This window comes from Kogia breviceps, chromosome 3 (genome assembly GCF_026419965.1).
Source record: "Kogia breviceps isolate mKogBre1 chromosome 3, mKogBre1 haplotype 1, whole genome shotgun sequence".
NCBI classification, from domain to species: domain Eukaryota; kingdom Metazoa; phylum Chordata; class Mammalia; order Artiodactyla; family Physeteridae; genus Kogia; species Kogia breviceps.
Genome location: NC_081312.1, coordinates 13,000,568 through 13,012,961, shown reverse-complemented (window position 1 = coordinate 13,012,961; position 12,394 = coordinate 13,000,568). Strand labels below are relative to the sequence as shown.

General features: G+C 53.6%; 1 protein-coding gene across 3 annotated transcripts in view; it reads right to left on the bottom strand.

Moving 5' to 3' along the window:
- Window positions 1–2,191: 2,191 nt before the first annotated feature.
- The window catches only part of CCDC88C (coiled-coil domain containing 88C), a 124,838-nt gene continuing 114,635 nt past the window's right edge, over window positions 2,192–12,394 (bottom strand). The window contains exons 27-30 of one of the 3 annotated variants that reach the window (XM_059059318.2): window positions 11,459–11,527; window positions 8,941–9,009; window positions 7,847–8,136; window positions 2,192–4,479 (exon numbers count right to left, since the gene is read on the bottom strand). In XM_059059318.2, coding sequence (XP_058915301.1) covers window positions 3,487–4,479; window positions 7,847–8,136; window positions 8,941–9,009; window positions 11,459–11,527 — 1,421 coding nt within the window. In that variant the 3' untranslated portion in view covers window positions 2,192–3,486. Of the gene's footprint in view, window positions 4,480–7,846; window positions 8,137–8,446; window positions 8,479–8,906; window positions 9,010–11,458; window positions 11,528–12,394 lie in introns of those variants that run through there. The other 2 variants (XM_067027891.1, XM_067027892.1) reach the window with 2 other exon arrangements.

Sequence of the window (12,394 nt, the reverse complement as noted above, 5' to 3'; positions counted from 1 at the left end):
CTCTTCCCGGGCCTGCCAGGACCTCTCTTCCCTCCCCGCCCCTCCAGGCTCCTGCCTGACCTCTCTGCCCTGCGGAGACCTCTGCCCCCGTTACAGATGGAGAGGTTCCCCTGGCTCTCGGGTCTGTCAGCCGCCCCGGGCCCACCCCTTCTGCCCTACTCGGTGGAGAAGGGCAAACAGGGAAAGTGGAAGCAGCGAGAAGCCTGGGGCAGAGTTTCCGGCCTCCAGACTCAGCCCAAGTGGCCTCTGTGTGCCCTGTGCCGAAGAACACGGTTTGCGCACAGCAGCATCCGCTAGGCTGGTCAGCTCTGCAAACCAGCTGTTCTCTTTCACGTTCCTCCTCCTTGGCCCCTTCTCAGTTTTCTGTCTGTTTCTTTTCAGCCCATCCCTAAAAGGTGATGCTCCCAGTGGTGCGCTGGAGCCAGCCTGGACTGGCTTGTGAGAGCAGATTAGTGAATTTCCCGGAATTTCGCAAGTCAGCTGTTAAACACAGCCGTCATTAAAAATGAATTTATGTAAACGTACGAATAATTCATATGAAAAACAATGGTAAACACTCAAAACGTGCCACTTCCTAATTATTTTACTGTTACCTGTGCTCTTGAGGTTATTTACACCTGTTGCATCTGTATGGAAGCAATATTATATAACAGGGTACACTGCACATCTCCTTCCACCTCTGTGCTTAGGGACACTGGCGGCAGCTTGAACTCGACCATGGTGAGAGTGTTTATGCCACAGAAATTGGCAAGTGTTACCAGTTAGGGCTTGATTTATGTCTTCTGCAGTATCTAGAGTCTCTTGACTTAATTAAGAAAGTGATGGGGGAAATGTGAATAGTGCAGATTAAACTTAAAAGTGTGTCTTGGGTGAATATTCCAGCACGTAAACTATGTCTAGTTTTTTTTTTTTTTTTTTAAAGTGTGCTGTGTCTCAAAGCCATTACAATGTGAACAGCACAAAAAAATTGAGGAAATTTGGCCAACAATCAGAAACTGCTACCTGACTGAGCAGTCACTCGCATCATCAACAGATGAGTGAAGTTCTGATATACATCTTTGGCTTGTTTCATTTTCATCTTACTTGCTAACATAAAGAAAACATCGGGCCCGTGAGCCGTGGCCACAGAGCCTGCGCGTCCGGAGCCTGCCCTCCGCAACGGGAGAGGCCACGACAGTGAGAGGCCCGCATACCAAAAAAAAAAAAAAGAAAACATCAACCGACGTTCACATTGGAACTACGCTCATTCGTCAGTTGCAAGAATAGGTTGGCTATAAATACACAAGTGTGGCTGGAGAAGCCAGGGAGAGGAGTTGAGGAAGCCTGCCGTCCAGGCAGGGGCTCTGAGGGCCAGTCGGTACTCCGGGAGCAGGGTGGGACCAGCCCCGGAGGGGTGCAAGGAGGGAGAGGTCTCGAAGGCGCAACCTAGGACTTGGCAAACAGGACGCTTCCAATGACTGTCTGTGGAAGGAATGAGTGAATGAACGAGAGGCCGGCAAGTCTGAGGGCTGAATAGCCATCCCACAAGGGGGAGAATCACGAGGCAGAAACAGGGAGTTCCCAGGGGAGACTGGCCAGGGGTCAAATGCTGCAAAGGCCACAGGGAATGAAGCCTGCAAGGTGGCCGCCGTTCATATGCTGGAGGAGCTCTGCTGAGTGGTGAGACACCCAGATTGCAGAGGCTCGGGAAAGAACGGGTGAGGAGACAAGAGGAGACCCTCTCGAAAAAGTCTGGTGAGAAAGCAAAGGAGACGCTGAGGCAGCAGCTGGACAGAAAACTACTAGAAGAAAGATTTTGACATGTGTTGATACTTATATGCCTGCCTGCCTTCCTCCTTCCCTCCCTCCGTCTGACTTAAGCCTCCGATCTGAGGCCCCCAAGCTCTAAATTCCAGGTCTGGCACTTCCTAGTACAGTAGCCTTGGGAAAATCCAACGGACTACTTTAAGCTGAGCTCCTGCCGTGACACAAATCCCATATCAAAACAGCATTCAATTTACACTAAGTTAAAATAAATTCGAGTCTGGAAAAAAGCTGCTGTAAAGAGAAGAACCTTGCCCTCCACATTCTCTGATGACCTAGTGGCCAAGGGAGCTGTGGATTCCAGTGACTGGTGCTGAGGCAGGGACCCTGAGCCCCCAGAGCCTAGTCAACGCTGCCATAATGTGCAGTGAGGAAAACTAGGACTCAATACTGTTCCATGTCCTTTTATTACAATTGTCCTTGTGTTCCAGAATGAATGGCTATTTAATACACAACCCGAAGCACTCCTAAAATTGATCTTAGCTTCCCATTTCTTTCTTATATTGAATCAAAGGGAAAAAAAATCTTCCAAAAAAAAAAAAAATCACCAGGTTTAGTGCATCCCTGGAAGAGCACCTTTACTAAACAACAGGAAACAAAACGTGCCAGGAATCTGACCAAATACACAAAGCAGCAGGTGAGATTCCTGATAGGAAAGAGTGACTCCCCATGGAACATAAATAGACCCCCTCAAAGTACATATATTTCACATGAGTGTGTACATACATATGTAATATATTAAAAGAAATTTGGTTTCTACCACGAGAAGTTACTCAGCAATAATAAATCAACATCTCACCTGAGACAGGGAAGTGGGGACACTGCAGCCGTGTTATAAACCGAGGCGCACCTCACTCCTGCGCACACCGCCCCTCTGTACGCTGTGCACACTTGCTGGGTGGTGGGCGTCTCTCTGCCCGGCCCCCTAGGCCCAGCAGATCCAGTGTTTGTAGCAAAGCGAGTCAGGGAAGGCAGGTGGCCCTGTGGCCTCGGAGCCCACCCTACAGAGCCCAGGAGCTGGCTGCAGCGGGGAGGCAAACCACCCGAGGCCACCGCCGCCTGCCCGGAAGGCAGCTTAGGCTCTGGGGTGAAGGGAAGCGCTTGGGACCCCAGCAATGGCACAGCAGCGTGCCTGGTTTTCAACAGCGGGCCTGCCTCTGAGGTCCACCCAAGGGCCTCCAGATCTTTGTAGTTTGGCCAGTGGGGGCTTCCCCTAGGGTCAAATGGCTTTGGGGAGGGGAGTAGAGTTTCCAGAGCCACCAGGTCTCAGCCCCGTGAGTGTGTGTATGTGCGTGTGCCCACGCCCCCATACACGCGTGCCTCAGTGGAGGTCAGCAAGTTGCAAACGAGTGTTCTACAGGGGTGCGCTCAAATAGTGTCTGCTTTGGGGTCAGTTTGTCACTGAGTTCTGAGTGTCCCCATGCCAAAGTGGATTTGTTCAAAAGATACCAGTTGCTGGAGGCTACAGATACAGAAGATATGTCACACAGCGGGGGGAAGCTGCAACCCTCTCAGGGCTTGGCACGGTGTTTTAGTAACAAAACAAACAGGAGAAATGCACGGGAACCTTTTCCTCACTGTAAAGCCCTTTCCAGGCACCACAGGCTGACGGGGAAAGGCCATCACCATGAGCAGCTGCATCGGTAGCTTTCAGGTTTAGGAGCTGACAGTCCAGGAGGCAAGTCACACGCAGCCGTACTCGTACCACACGGTCTGCTGGTCCCCAGCCGGCTCGGGGGATGCCGGCGTGCTCTTCGAGCTGCTCCCACGACTGAAGTCCTCGGAGGCCCGGCTGCCGTGGGAAGCCAGGTCGGGAGACCTGCCCGGGCCCTTGGCAGGGAGGCCCTCGCCGTGGCCCTGGCCCAGGACCCCGTCCCCCTCGGAGGGGCTGAACCCCGCCCGGAGCGGGGCGACGGTGGCCGCCTCTCCCGAGTGCGGGGAGGTCTGGGGCTTAGTCCTGGCAGCCGGGGCCGCCGCGGGTGAGCAGCGCTGGAACTGGGGGTTGCCGCCACCTCCAGCGGCGATGGCTGGGCACGTGGCAGACTGCTGCAGGGGAGCCGGCCCCTCCTCCTTCGGGGGAGCCAGAGAGAAGCGCCTGGCATCCGGTGGCCGGCTTCGGGGGCCAGGGCCCTGACAGGAGCCGCCGGCCTTTCCCACAAGCGGGGTCCGCTCCCGGGCCAGGCTGTGGGAGCTGGGAGGCGTGCAGCTCTGCGGGCTGCGGCTGCCTGTGTCTGTGCCCGCCGACGCCTCGGGACCCCCCGGCTCCTGCTTGCAGGCCTCTGGCCCGCTGGCCCGGAGGAGGTCGGCGGAGGCCAGGCTGAAGGCCCGGCTCAGGGATGCACTCCGGCCAGTGGGCGTGTGGGAAGCGGGGGGCATCGCGGCCTGCCGGAGTCTGCCCAGGGACAGGCTCTGGGGCGGCTGGGCCTGCCTCTGGGGGGCACTGGGCAGGGCCTCGGCCTCAGCGGGTCTGAAGTTCGGCTTCACGTACTGCCCGGGCTTCAGCGGCTTCCCCTCGGAGGTGGTGGCGGGCATCTTGATGGTGGGGGCCACGAAGCTGGTGGGCATCTTGGCCCCTTCTTTCCTGGTAGGTGGGCCTGGCTGGCCTCCGATGGCCAGGAGATCGCTGGCCTTTCTGAAACAGTCACTTAGCAGGTCATCCCGGCAACTGGGAGCGTCCTACAGGGAAGAGAGGAAGAACTGAGTGAGGGCCAGAGGGGCCTTGGAGACCCCTCCTCCCACCCACGATGTCCCCTGTGCCGCCCGCATGGCCAGGACTGAAGTTTCCCGCTCGGCCTGTTGAAGGCCTAACTTCCCCACCATACACACTGCTCTGGTCAGGGGTTGGGGCAATACATGGCTCATCAGGGAGCGGACCCAGACGCCACTCAGTAGCCCCCTAACTCTTTTCTTCTTTTTTGGCCGCGCCTTGTGGCACGTGGGATCTTGGTTCTCCGACCAGGGATCGAACCTGTGCCCCCTGCCGTGGAAGTGCGGACTCCTAACCACTGGACCGCCTGGGAATTCTCAAATAGCCCCTTAACTTGACCAGTAAGAAAGCAGATCCAGAGAGGAGATGACTTCCCACAAGGCTCATCCACCTTATGGAAGGGTCAGGCCAACCGTTTCAACCTGGTTCCCATTTTGTCACCAAGCCGAGCAAGTGGCAGAAAGCTGACCTGCAGGACCGGACCTTCTTTGTCAGCCCACCAGGCTCAGACACACTGCAAGGGCCTTACTGTGGGCCGCAGAGAGGAAGAGAAACAAGACCAGCTCCCCCAAAGCCGGAGTCAACCACACTCAGGACCCTCACTGCCTCTCAGATGTTTCTCCTAATGTGAGAGGGGGGAAAAGGAGGCGCAGGGGTGGGGGGAGGGGGGAGGGAACCAGAAAGGTGGGCCGTCCAGGAGAAGAGGGAGGTGGCCCAGCCCTCTCGACTGGCCCCCTCAAGCGGCTGCCCCCTGCCACGGAGCTGCCACCTAGCTGGGCTTCCCCTGGCCAGGGAACTGGTGTCCTTAGCCACCATCGTGGGGACAGGGAGAGCCACCAGGGGCCAAGCCCGATGGCCGCGTTCAGGCTCACTTCAGCCTCCTGCCAACACCTCACAGCCTAGAGGAGCCACGCGGAGGTCTCTCCTGAGGCCGACGCTGCAAAACACGGAAGGGAAGTGAGTCCACGTCAGCGATGAGATCGGGGGCCGAGAGCTGCTGCAATGAGACCCCAGCCCGCTGTGACCTGTCAGGGGGCATCAGTCCGCAGCACGGGTCAGCAGCTCAGGAACCACTTGCCAACAACTCCGGGACCCTGACAACACCTGGATGCTCAGCTTGGCGGGGGTGCAATCTGTGGTTTCGTGCTAGTTTGAAGCCTCACTCTCGGCGTGTGTGTGCAGTAAGACCCTGGGTCATCAACATGGACGAGAACCATTTATCAAGTGCTTCCCACACGCCAGGTGCTGTGCTAGGAACCAGGGTATAATCGCAAAAAAACTTAGTTTAACTTTGAAAGCAACCCTTGTAAGGGTTGCTTAAGGTTGTATTAAAACAATATTTAATATGTAAGAAAACTGAGGTCACAGAGGATAGACAGCTAGAGAGTGGCAGGTCGGGCATTAGAACCCGCGGCTGTCAGACTCTGCAGCTGTTTTCAGCAGCTCCTGGTCCCTTTCTGCACACTTCTCACTTCTTTAACACCCACCTTCAGGGCCACCCAGGGAGCCCATCTTGTGACAGCCCGTCCCCCCAGCATCGTCAGTGCTTGGGGAAGGGGGGCATGCGTGGCTTCTCCAGGCCTGCTCAGAGGAGGGTAGGGGTGCCAGGTGGGGCTATGGGGGTGAGCACCTGGGCAGAGGGGGAGAGGAGGGGTGGCTCTCAGAGGGCGAGCATCAGCTTCCAGCAGGGACAGGTGAGCAGCGGTGAGTATCTGGACAGGCCTGAGCTGAGTGCGGAGGGGCCCTGCGCCTTGCCTAGGACCCACCCCCTGAGATCTGCCCAGAGAAAGGAAACTCACGGGGACCGGCACATAATCAGAAAAGGACTGAGAAGAGGAACCATCCAGTTGCAGGCACCCCTGATTTCTGGACGTTCTTGTTTATTCCATTAGATCAGTGCTTCTCAGTGCGTGATGCCTGGACCCACACTGACGGTGAGAGCGTCGTCTGCGAACTTCACAGAGATGCAAAATCTCAGGAACTCTGGGGTCCAGCTTGTGTTCTGCCAAGCCAGTCCGATGCACACTGGAGTTTAAGACCCACTGCATCAGACCGTAAACTTCTGGAGTGCAGGTTTTCTGTCTTTCCCACCTTGGGTTCTCCAGCTTCTAACACACAGTAGGTGCTTGATACATAGAAAACCACAAGACCAAGCACCCAGCAAGTATGCGATAGAAATTTGCCCATTAACGGGTTTGCTTTGTTTTTTTCGCTCAGGCACCACGCATACTGCCTCACACGCGGTAGCTGCTCAATAAATATCTCCCAAACGAATATTTTGCATTCCGTGTCACTGTGACCCATTAATGTGGGTCACAGAGTTTACTATATGGCTAGAGAAAGTTCGACTGTATTTGTTTAAGGGAAATGAGAGAGAATCACTGAAGCATTAAACCTTAAAAGGTCTCAATTGCAAGACAGTATATGTGTCATCTGTTGAATAACCCAATAGCTCATGGGACTGAATTTATTTTAGAGTGTGTAAAAGACAGACATGCAGCTTCAGAAAAGCTAAATGGAGACGCTGGAAAGGTGACAGCGGAGGGAGTCCTAATACAGGTGATGTCTGGGGGCTAGAGCTGCAGAACAGAGGTCAGCAAACCAGAGCTACGGGCCAGGTCCAGATGGCCGCCCATTTTTGTATGGCCTGCGAGCTAAGAATAGTTTTTACATTTTTAAATGATTGAAAAAAATTTTTTTTACAGAACGGTCTTCTGGGACATGTGAAAATCATATGAAATTCAAATGTCAATGTCCATAAGTAAAGTTTTACTCAAACATGGCCATGCCCACTCATTGACAGATGGTCTGTGGCTGCTTTCCCGCTTAAAGCAGCAGAGTCGAGTAGTTGCAGCAGAGACCGTCTGGACAGGAAAGCCTAAAATATTTACTATCTGGCCCTTTATAGAAAAAACTTGTTGATCTCTGCGGGTGAAGGCTCAGGGGGAGTGGGCATTCTGAGCTCTGTCGCAAAACCTAGTGAGATGCTAACGCCGTGAGTGGGGGGGCTGGTCACTCTTCTCTCGAGAAGCTCCCAGCGGGGGGCGCACAGCACCCCTGCCCTCCATGCCGGAACCACGGTCTGCCCACTCACTTCACAGATGGAGAAACAGCCTCCGAGGTCCGGGGCTGGCTGCTGGCACCCGGGCATCTGCTGGCTCGCGGGTCTGCTCCCCGCCCAAGCAGCCCTGCACCTGGGCCACGCCCCCCCACCCCCCGCCCCGCCCCGTCCCTTTCTGTGACTTTGCCGCCACGGTTTCTGCCTACCGTCCCAGTTTGGGAGATGGCCAAGGAAGAGGGATTCGCTGTGTCCCTTTGAGCCCTGGGGCCACTCACGGAGGAAGGGGAGCCCCGGTTGCTCTCCTCCAGGAACTCCTCCAGGGTGACCATCTCACTGCTCGGGGAGGCTGAGCAGGGCCGCACCCCGCCATGGGGCTGGGCTGCGCCCCGCTTCCGGGCGCCCTCTTGGGGGAGAGGCCCGTTCCGGGGTGGGGGGTACTCATGACGGCTGAGGGCAGCGCGCCCCGGGGTGCTGGCATCCCGCGGCAGAGTGGCTGTGTCCCTACTAGGGATCAGGTCTTCGCTGCTGAAGCTCTCGGACCTGCCGTGGAGCTGGTCGGAGGAACCTGGGGTCGGGGCGGGCGACACAGAGAACACACGTGAGTCCCCCTCTCTGTCTCCGGGGGGCTCTGTGCTGCCCCCAGCTCACTTAAGACAGAGAGGACGCTGCCTGAGAACCCAGGGCGCACTTCTCCCAGGCTGGGATTTTGGATGTTAAGAACACTCTGGAATGCTTAGAATTCAGAACAAAGTAACTTGAGATAAAAGTGGAAAAGCCTCTGCTAAAGTTTCAATTGTTAGGAGCTATACGGCACCACACTCATTAGCTCTCGTCTGTTCACATAGTTAAAAGTTTACTTAGCACCTGCTACGTACCAGGTGTTCTTTAGAGGCTGGTCATGTGGACTCTGGGAAGTGAAAACATTTGCGTAAGGGTTTATGGTCTTGGGACAGCAAACACATTCTTTTCAGATGTACAGGAAACACTCATTAAGACAGACCATATTCTGCACCATAAAATAAACTTCAAAAAACTTTAAAAGAATCAAAGCCATCCACTATGTTCTCTGACCACAGTGGAATGGAACTAGCATCACTCTCTCCATTCTAAAGATGAAGTAACTCGGATTCAGAGGATGGGTGACTCTCCCAGGTGCCCAGAGCCTGTCAGAGGGGATGCAGGGATTTGAACCCCAATCCATCCAAACTGCGGGCCTTCACCTGAAACCGCGTGATGTGGCCTAGGAATGCAAGTGCAGAATGCATGGAGGATCTTGGGAACTGCATTTTAAAAATTACAAATATACTATAAGCCCAGAATCAAAGATCCACATACACTGCAAAGTGCCCAGAAGGAAAGGCCGGCTCACCTTTCAGGTTAAGAGGTGAGCTGTCGCTGGATGCATTTCTACTGCTCTCCAAGCTCCCCGGCCGGGATGCTGAAAGGAAACGCCAACATATAACCTAAAGGCCGATGGTAAACCATCTAATCTGAGACAAACTACGGAACAAAGTAACTCTGTGCCAAAGTGAAGCTGAGCACCCCCAGGAAGGACGGGCTTCGGGATCCTCTGTGCTCTCCCATGAGGACAGCTAACTCCCCTGCCAGGCGTGGCACCCAGTAGACTGTCCAGAAATGACAGCCTATGGTATATATATATTTTTTATTAGGTCTAGGGCTAAAGCAATTTTGTTAACGAGGAAAATCTCGTGCAGAACTGAAAAAGCAGACAACAGAAACGGCTGCTCTGGGTGAGCCAAGGGTTGGGGTGGGAATGCCCACCCCTATTACTGCACAGAGCTTTCTGGAACATGTGTGAAAATCTCCTGCCTAGACCATGACAAGTGCAGCTCGGTGAGGGTGGGAGCCAGGAAACGGCCGTGTGTGCACATGTGTGTTATGTGTGTGTAAGGGAGTGTGTACCCGTGTGCAGGTGGCTTCAGCTCCCTGATCCCGGGAGTGGGAGCTGGGACCCTCAGCAGGAGAGGGGGCACTTGCTTTTCCCAGCTGTTTGCTGTCCTTCGGCTCATCCACGTCAAATTCACACCTGCCCCAAAGAGAAAACCTGAACTTTAAGGTGACAAATGCTGGAGGGGACCAGCCCTCCCGGCTGCTGTCTGTGCCTGAGTGGGTCTGCGGTGGTGGCTCTTGGATCCCAGGGTGAATAACCAGGTCCAGGGAGGGACCCCACCCACACGGCACAGGGCAGGCTGGGTCTTCAAGGCCTGCAGGGTACCTCTCCGGGTCCCCTCCGCCAGCAGCACTCAGCATCACAGCCCTCATCAGCCTGCCCTGTGTCAGTGTTTGTCCTGCTCGACCAGGAACCCCTGGGGGACGGGGACTGTGTCTCTGTCATCTCTGCACCCTCCCAGCACACAGCTGGTGTTAACTGCACTGAGAACTGGAGACACACTATTTACAAGCCACCTCCCCTCCTGCCTGCAAGTTTGCTTTTGTTTTTCTGGGTCCTTAGGGCACCCAGTTCCCAAGTGCTGATGTGTTCTTGCAAATAGAAGGCATCTGGAAAACACTTACTAGCAAACGGGGTTTGGGGATGAGCCAAAAAATACATGGTTTTCGTGCATGGTATAAAAGCAGAATAAGTCCTCTCTTTCAGAAGGGAATATTTGAAATTTAAAAAAGCACATCCCTGGGCTTCCCTGGTGGTGCAGTGGTTGAGAATCCGCCTGCCGATGCAGGGGACACGGGTTCGTGCCCCGGTCCAGGAAGATCCCACATGCCGCGGAGCGGCTGGGCCCGTGAGCCATGGCCGCTGAGCCTGCGCATCCAGAGCCTGTGCTCCGCAATGGGAGAGGCCCACGTACCACAAAAAATAAAATAAAATAAAAAAAAAAAAAAAAAAAAAAAAAGCACATCCCTCTTTAAAAAGGAAATAAGTTTCACTAAAAAGAAAATTGTGATAAAAATCAATGGGACCCCAAAGCACTTTTGTTTATCTAAGCATTGCATCAAAAACCCCTTTCCCTTCTTTTTCCCGATAAGAGAAGCTCAAGGAATCAGAATACTTAGGAAGAAAAGCCTTTTGGTCAGCTGACAAGCATAAATTGGGCTACTCAGGTTTACCAAATGTTGCAGGAGACCCCTTCTGTTGTGTTATCCACCACTCAATGGAAAGACATAAGGGCGCCCTGTGTCAAACTGTTTCATCACAGAGCCTGTCTTTACTCATGTCAATTGGAAATGTCTGTATTTGTATCATAATACTTTTAAGACAATGGATAGGGTAGAGATAACACTGTCGATCAGAAATAAACTGAATTCAATGTAAACTTTGAGGTTTTTTTTTTTTTTAAAGAATTACCTTCCAACCCTTCTATGACTTTTTTTTTTGCAAAAATTAAAAAAATACCCAAAGCTGTCTATGATTTTTGAGAAGGTTGGTATAATTCCTGGCTTCCCTTCTGCCTGAATTTACAATATGCCTGAATCAAATGGCAAGTGCTTCTAACAATTTCTAAGAGTAAATATAACTTGGAGCCACTCTGGGCAACTAAAATCCAAGTGAGGACAGTGAGAGATCTTCCTGAAATCAACGCTCCCTGTGTGGGTCACCAGAACTTCCTGGCAAACACGAGGGGTGCTTTAAAGCAAAAGGAATTAAAGTCTCCAGAAGTGGGATGCTTGATAAGTAGTGATTTCCCCGTCACTGGAGGTATGTAAGAAGTCACATGCTCAGGCCCCGGGGGAGGGCAAGGAAGGAACCTGGAGGAACTGTGGGCCCTCCATTCCCACTTCATAAAACAACTTCACTTTCACCTGTTTTGTGTGTTGGACTTCCATACAGGACTTAGCTTAAAGGAAAAGCACTGTTGATGAGAACAAGACTGAGAACCCAGGCGGAAGGGGACATCGCACTGACCACTCACCGTACTGCCTGTGGGGAGCGAACTCGAGCTCCAGGGACGGTTCGCAGAGGCTGTCATCAGAATTATAGCCTGTGGTGAAAATAAGGTGGTGATGCAGGGGTCCCGGAACACCCACAGGGAAACACGGGGTCCTGTGTCGGACGGCCACCTCTGACTGGCACCTGAGCCACGGCAGCGCCCAGCCCTTGGAGGCGAGGGAGGGACGCGTGGACGTGCCTCTTCCATCCCCCCCCCACTCCTCCTGCTGGCACAGCCCTCACTCCCGACTCCTGTTAGATTTAACTTCAAATCCCATTTCCACCTGTGCAGTGACAGGGACTTGAAGACTAAAGCAGTGATCTTGGCCGAAGGTTTACACAGCCAAAGGAGGTGAGTATTCAGGGCCCTGGGGAGTGCCTCCCAACCTCCAAGGCCAAGCCGTGCCAGCAGTTCTGGTCTGGAGACCACACCTGTCTTCAGGAGGCGGGAGGAAGGCAGAGGAAAGAATCCAGCACCTGAGGGGAGAGGCTGACTCCCTGGAAACAGCCCTGCCGCAGCAGCTCCTCACCCGAAATAGACCTGGAAGCACAGGCCACCCGCCAACTGCCCTCTCCCTGAGAGGGACTCAGATGCCCTCTGCCTCAAGCCTGCTAACTTCTCTCTGACAGGAGACCCTGGGTCCCACCAAATGGCAAGAGGGTTTCCACCCTGTCCCCAATTCCTATTATAAAAGTTCTGGCAGTGAGATACACCCAAAGTTAGGTATGATTTACACATAACTACGTATCAAATAGGGAACTGATAAGGACCTGCTGTATAGCACAGGGAACTCTTCTCACTAAAAAAGAGTGGATATATGTATATGTGTAACTGATTCACTTTGCTGTACAACAGAAAGGAATACACATTGTGAATCAACTCTACTCCAATAAAATTTTTTTTAAAAAAAGTTAGGTA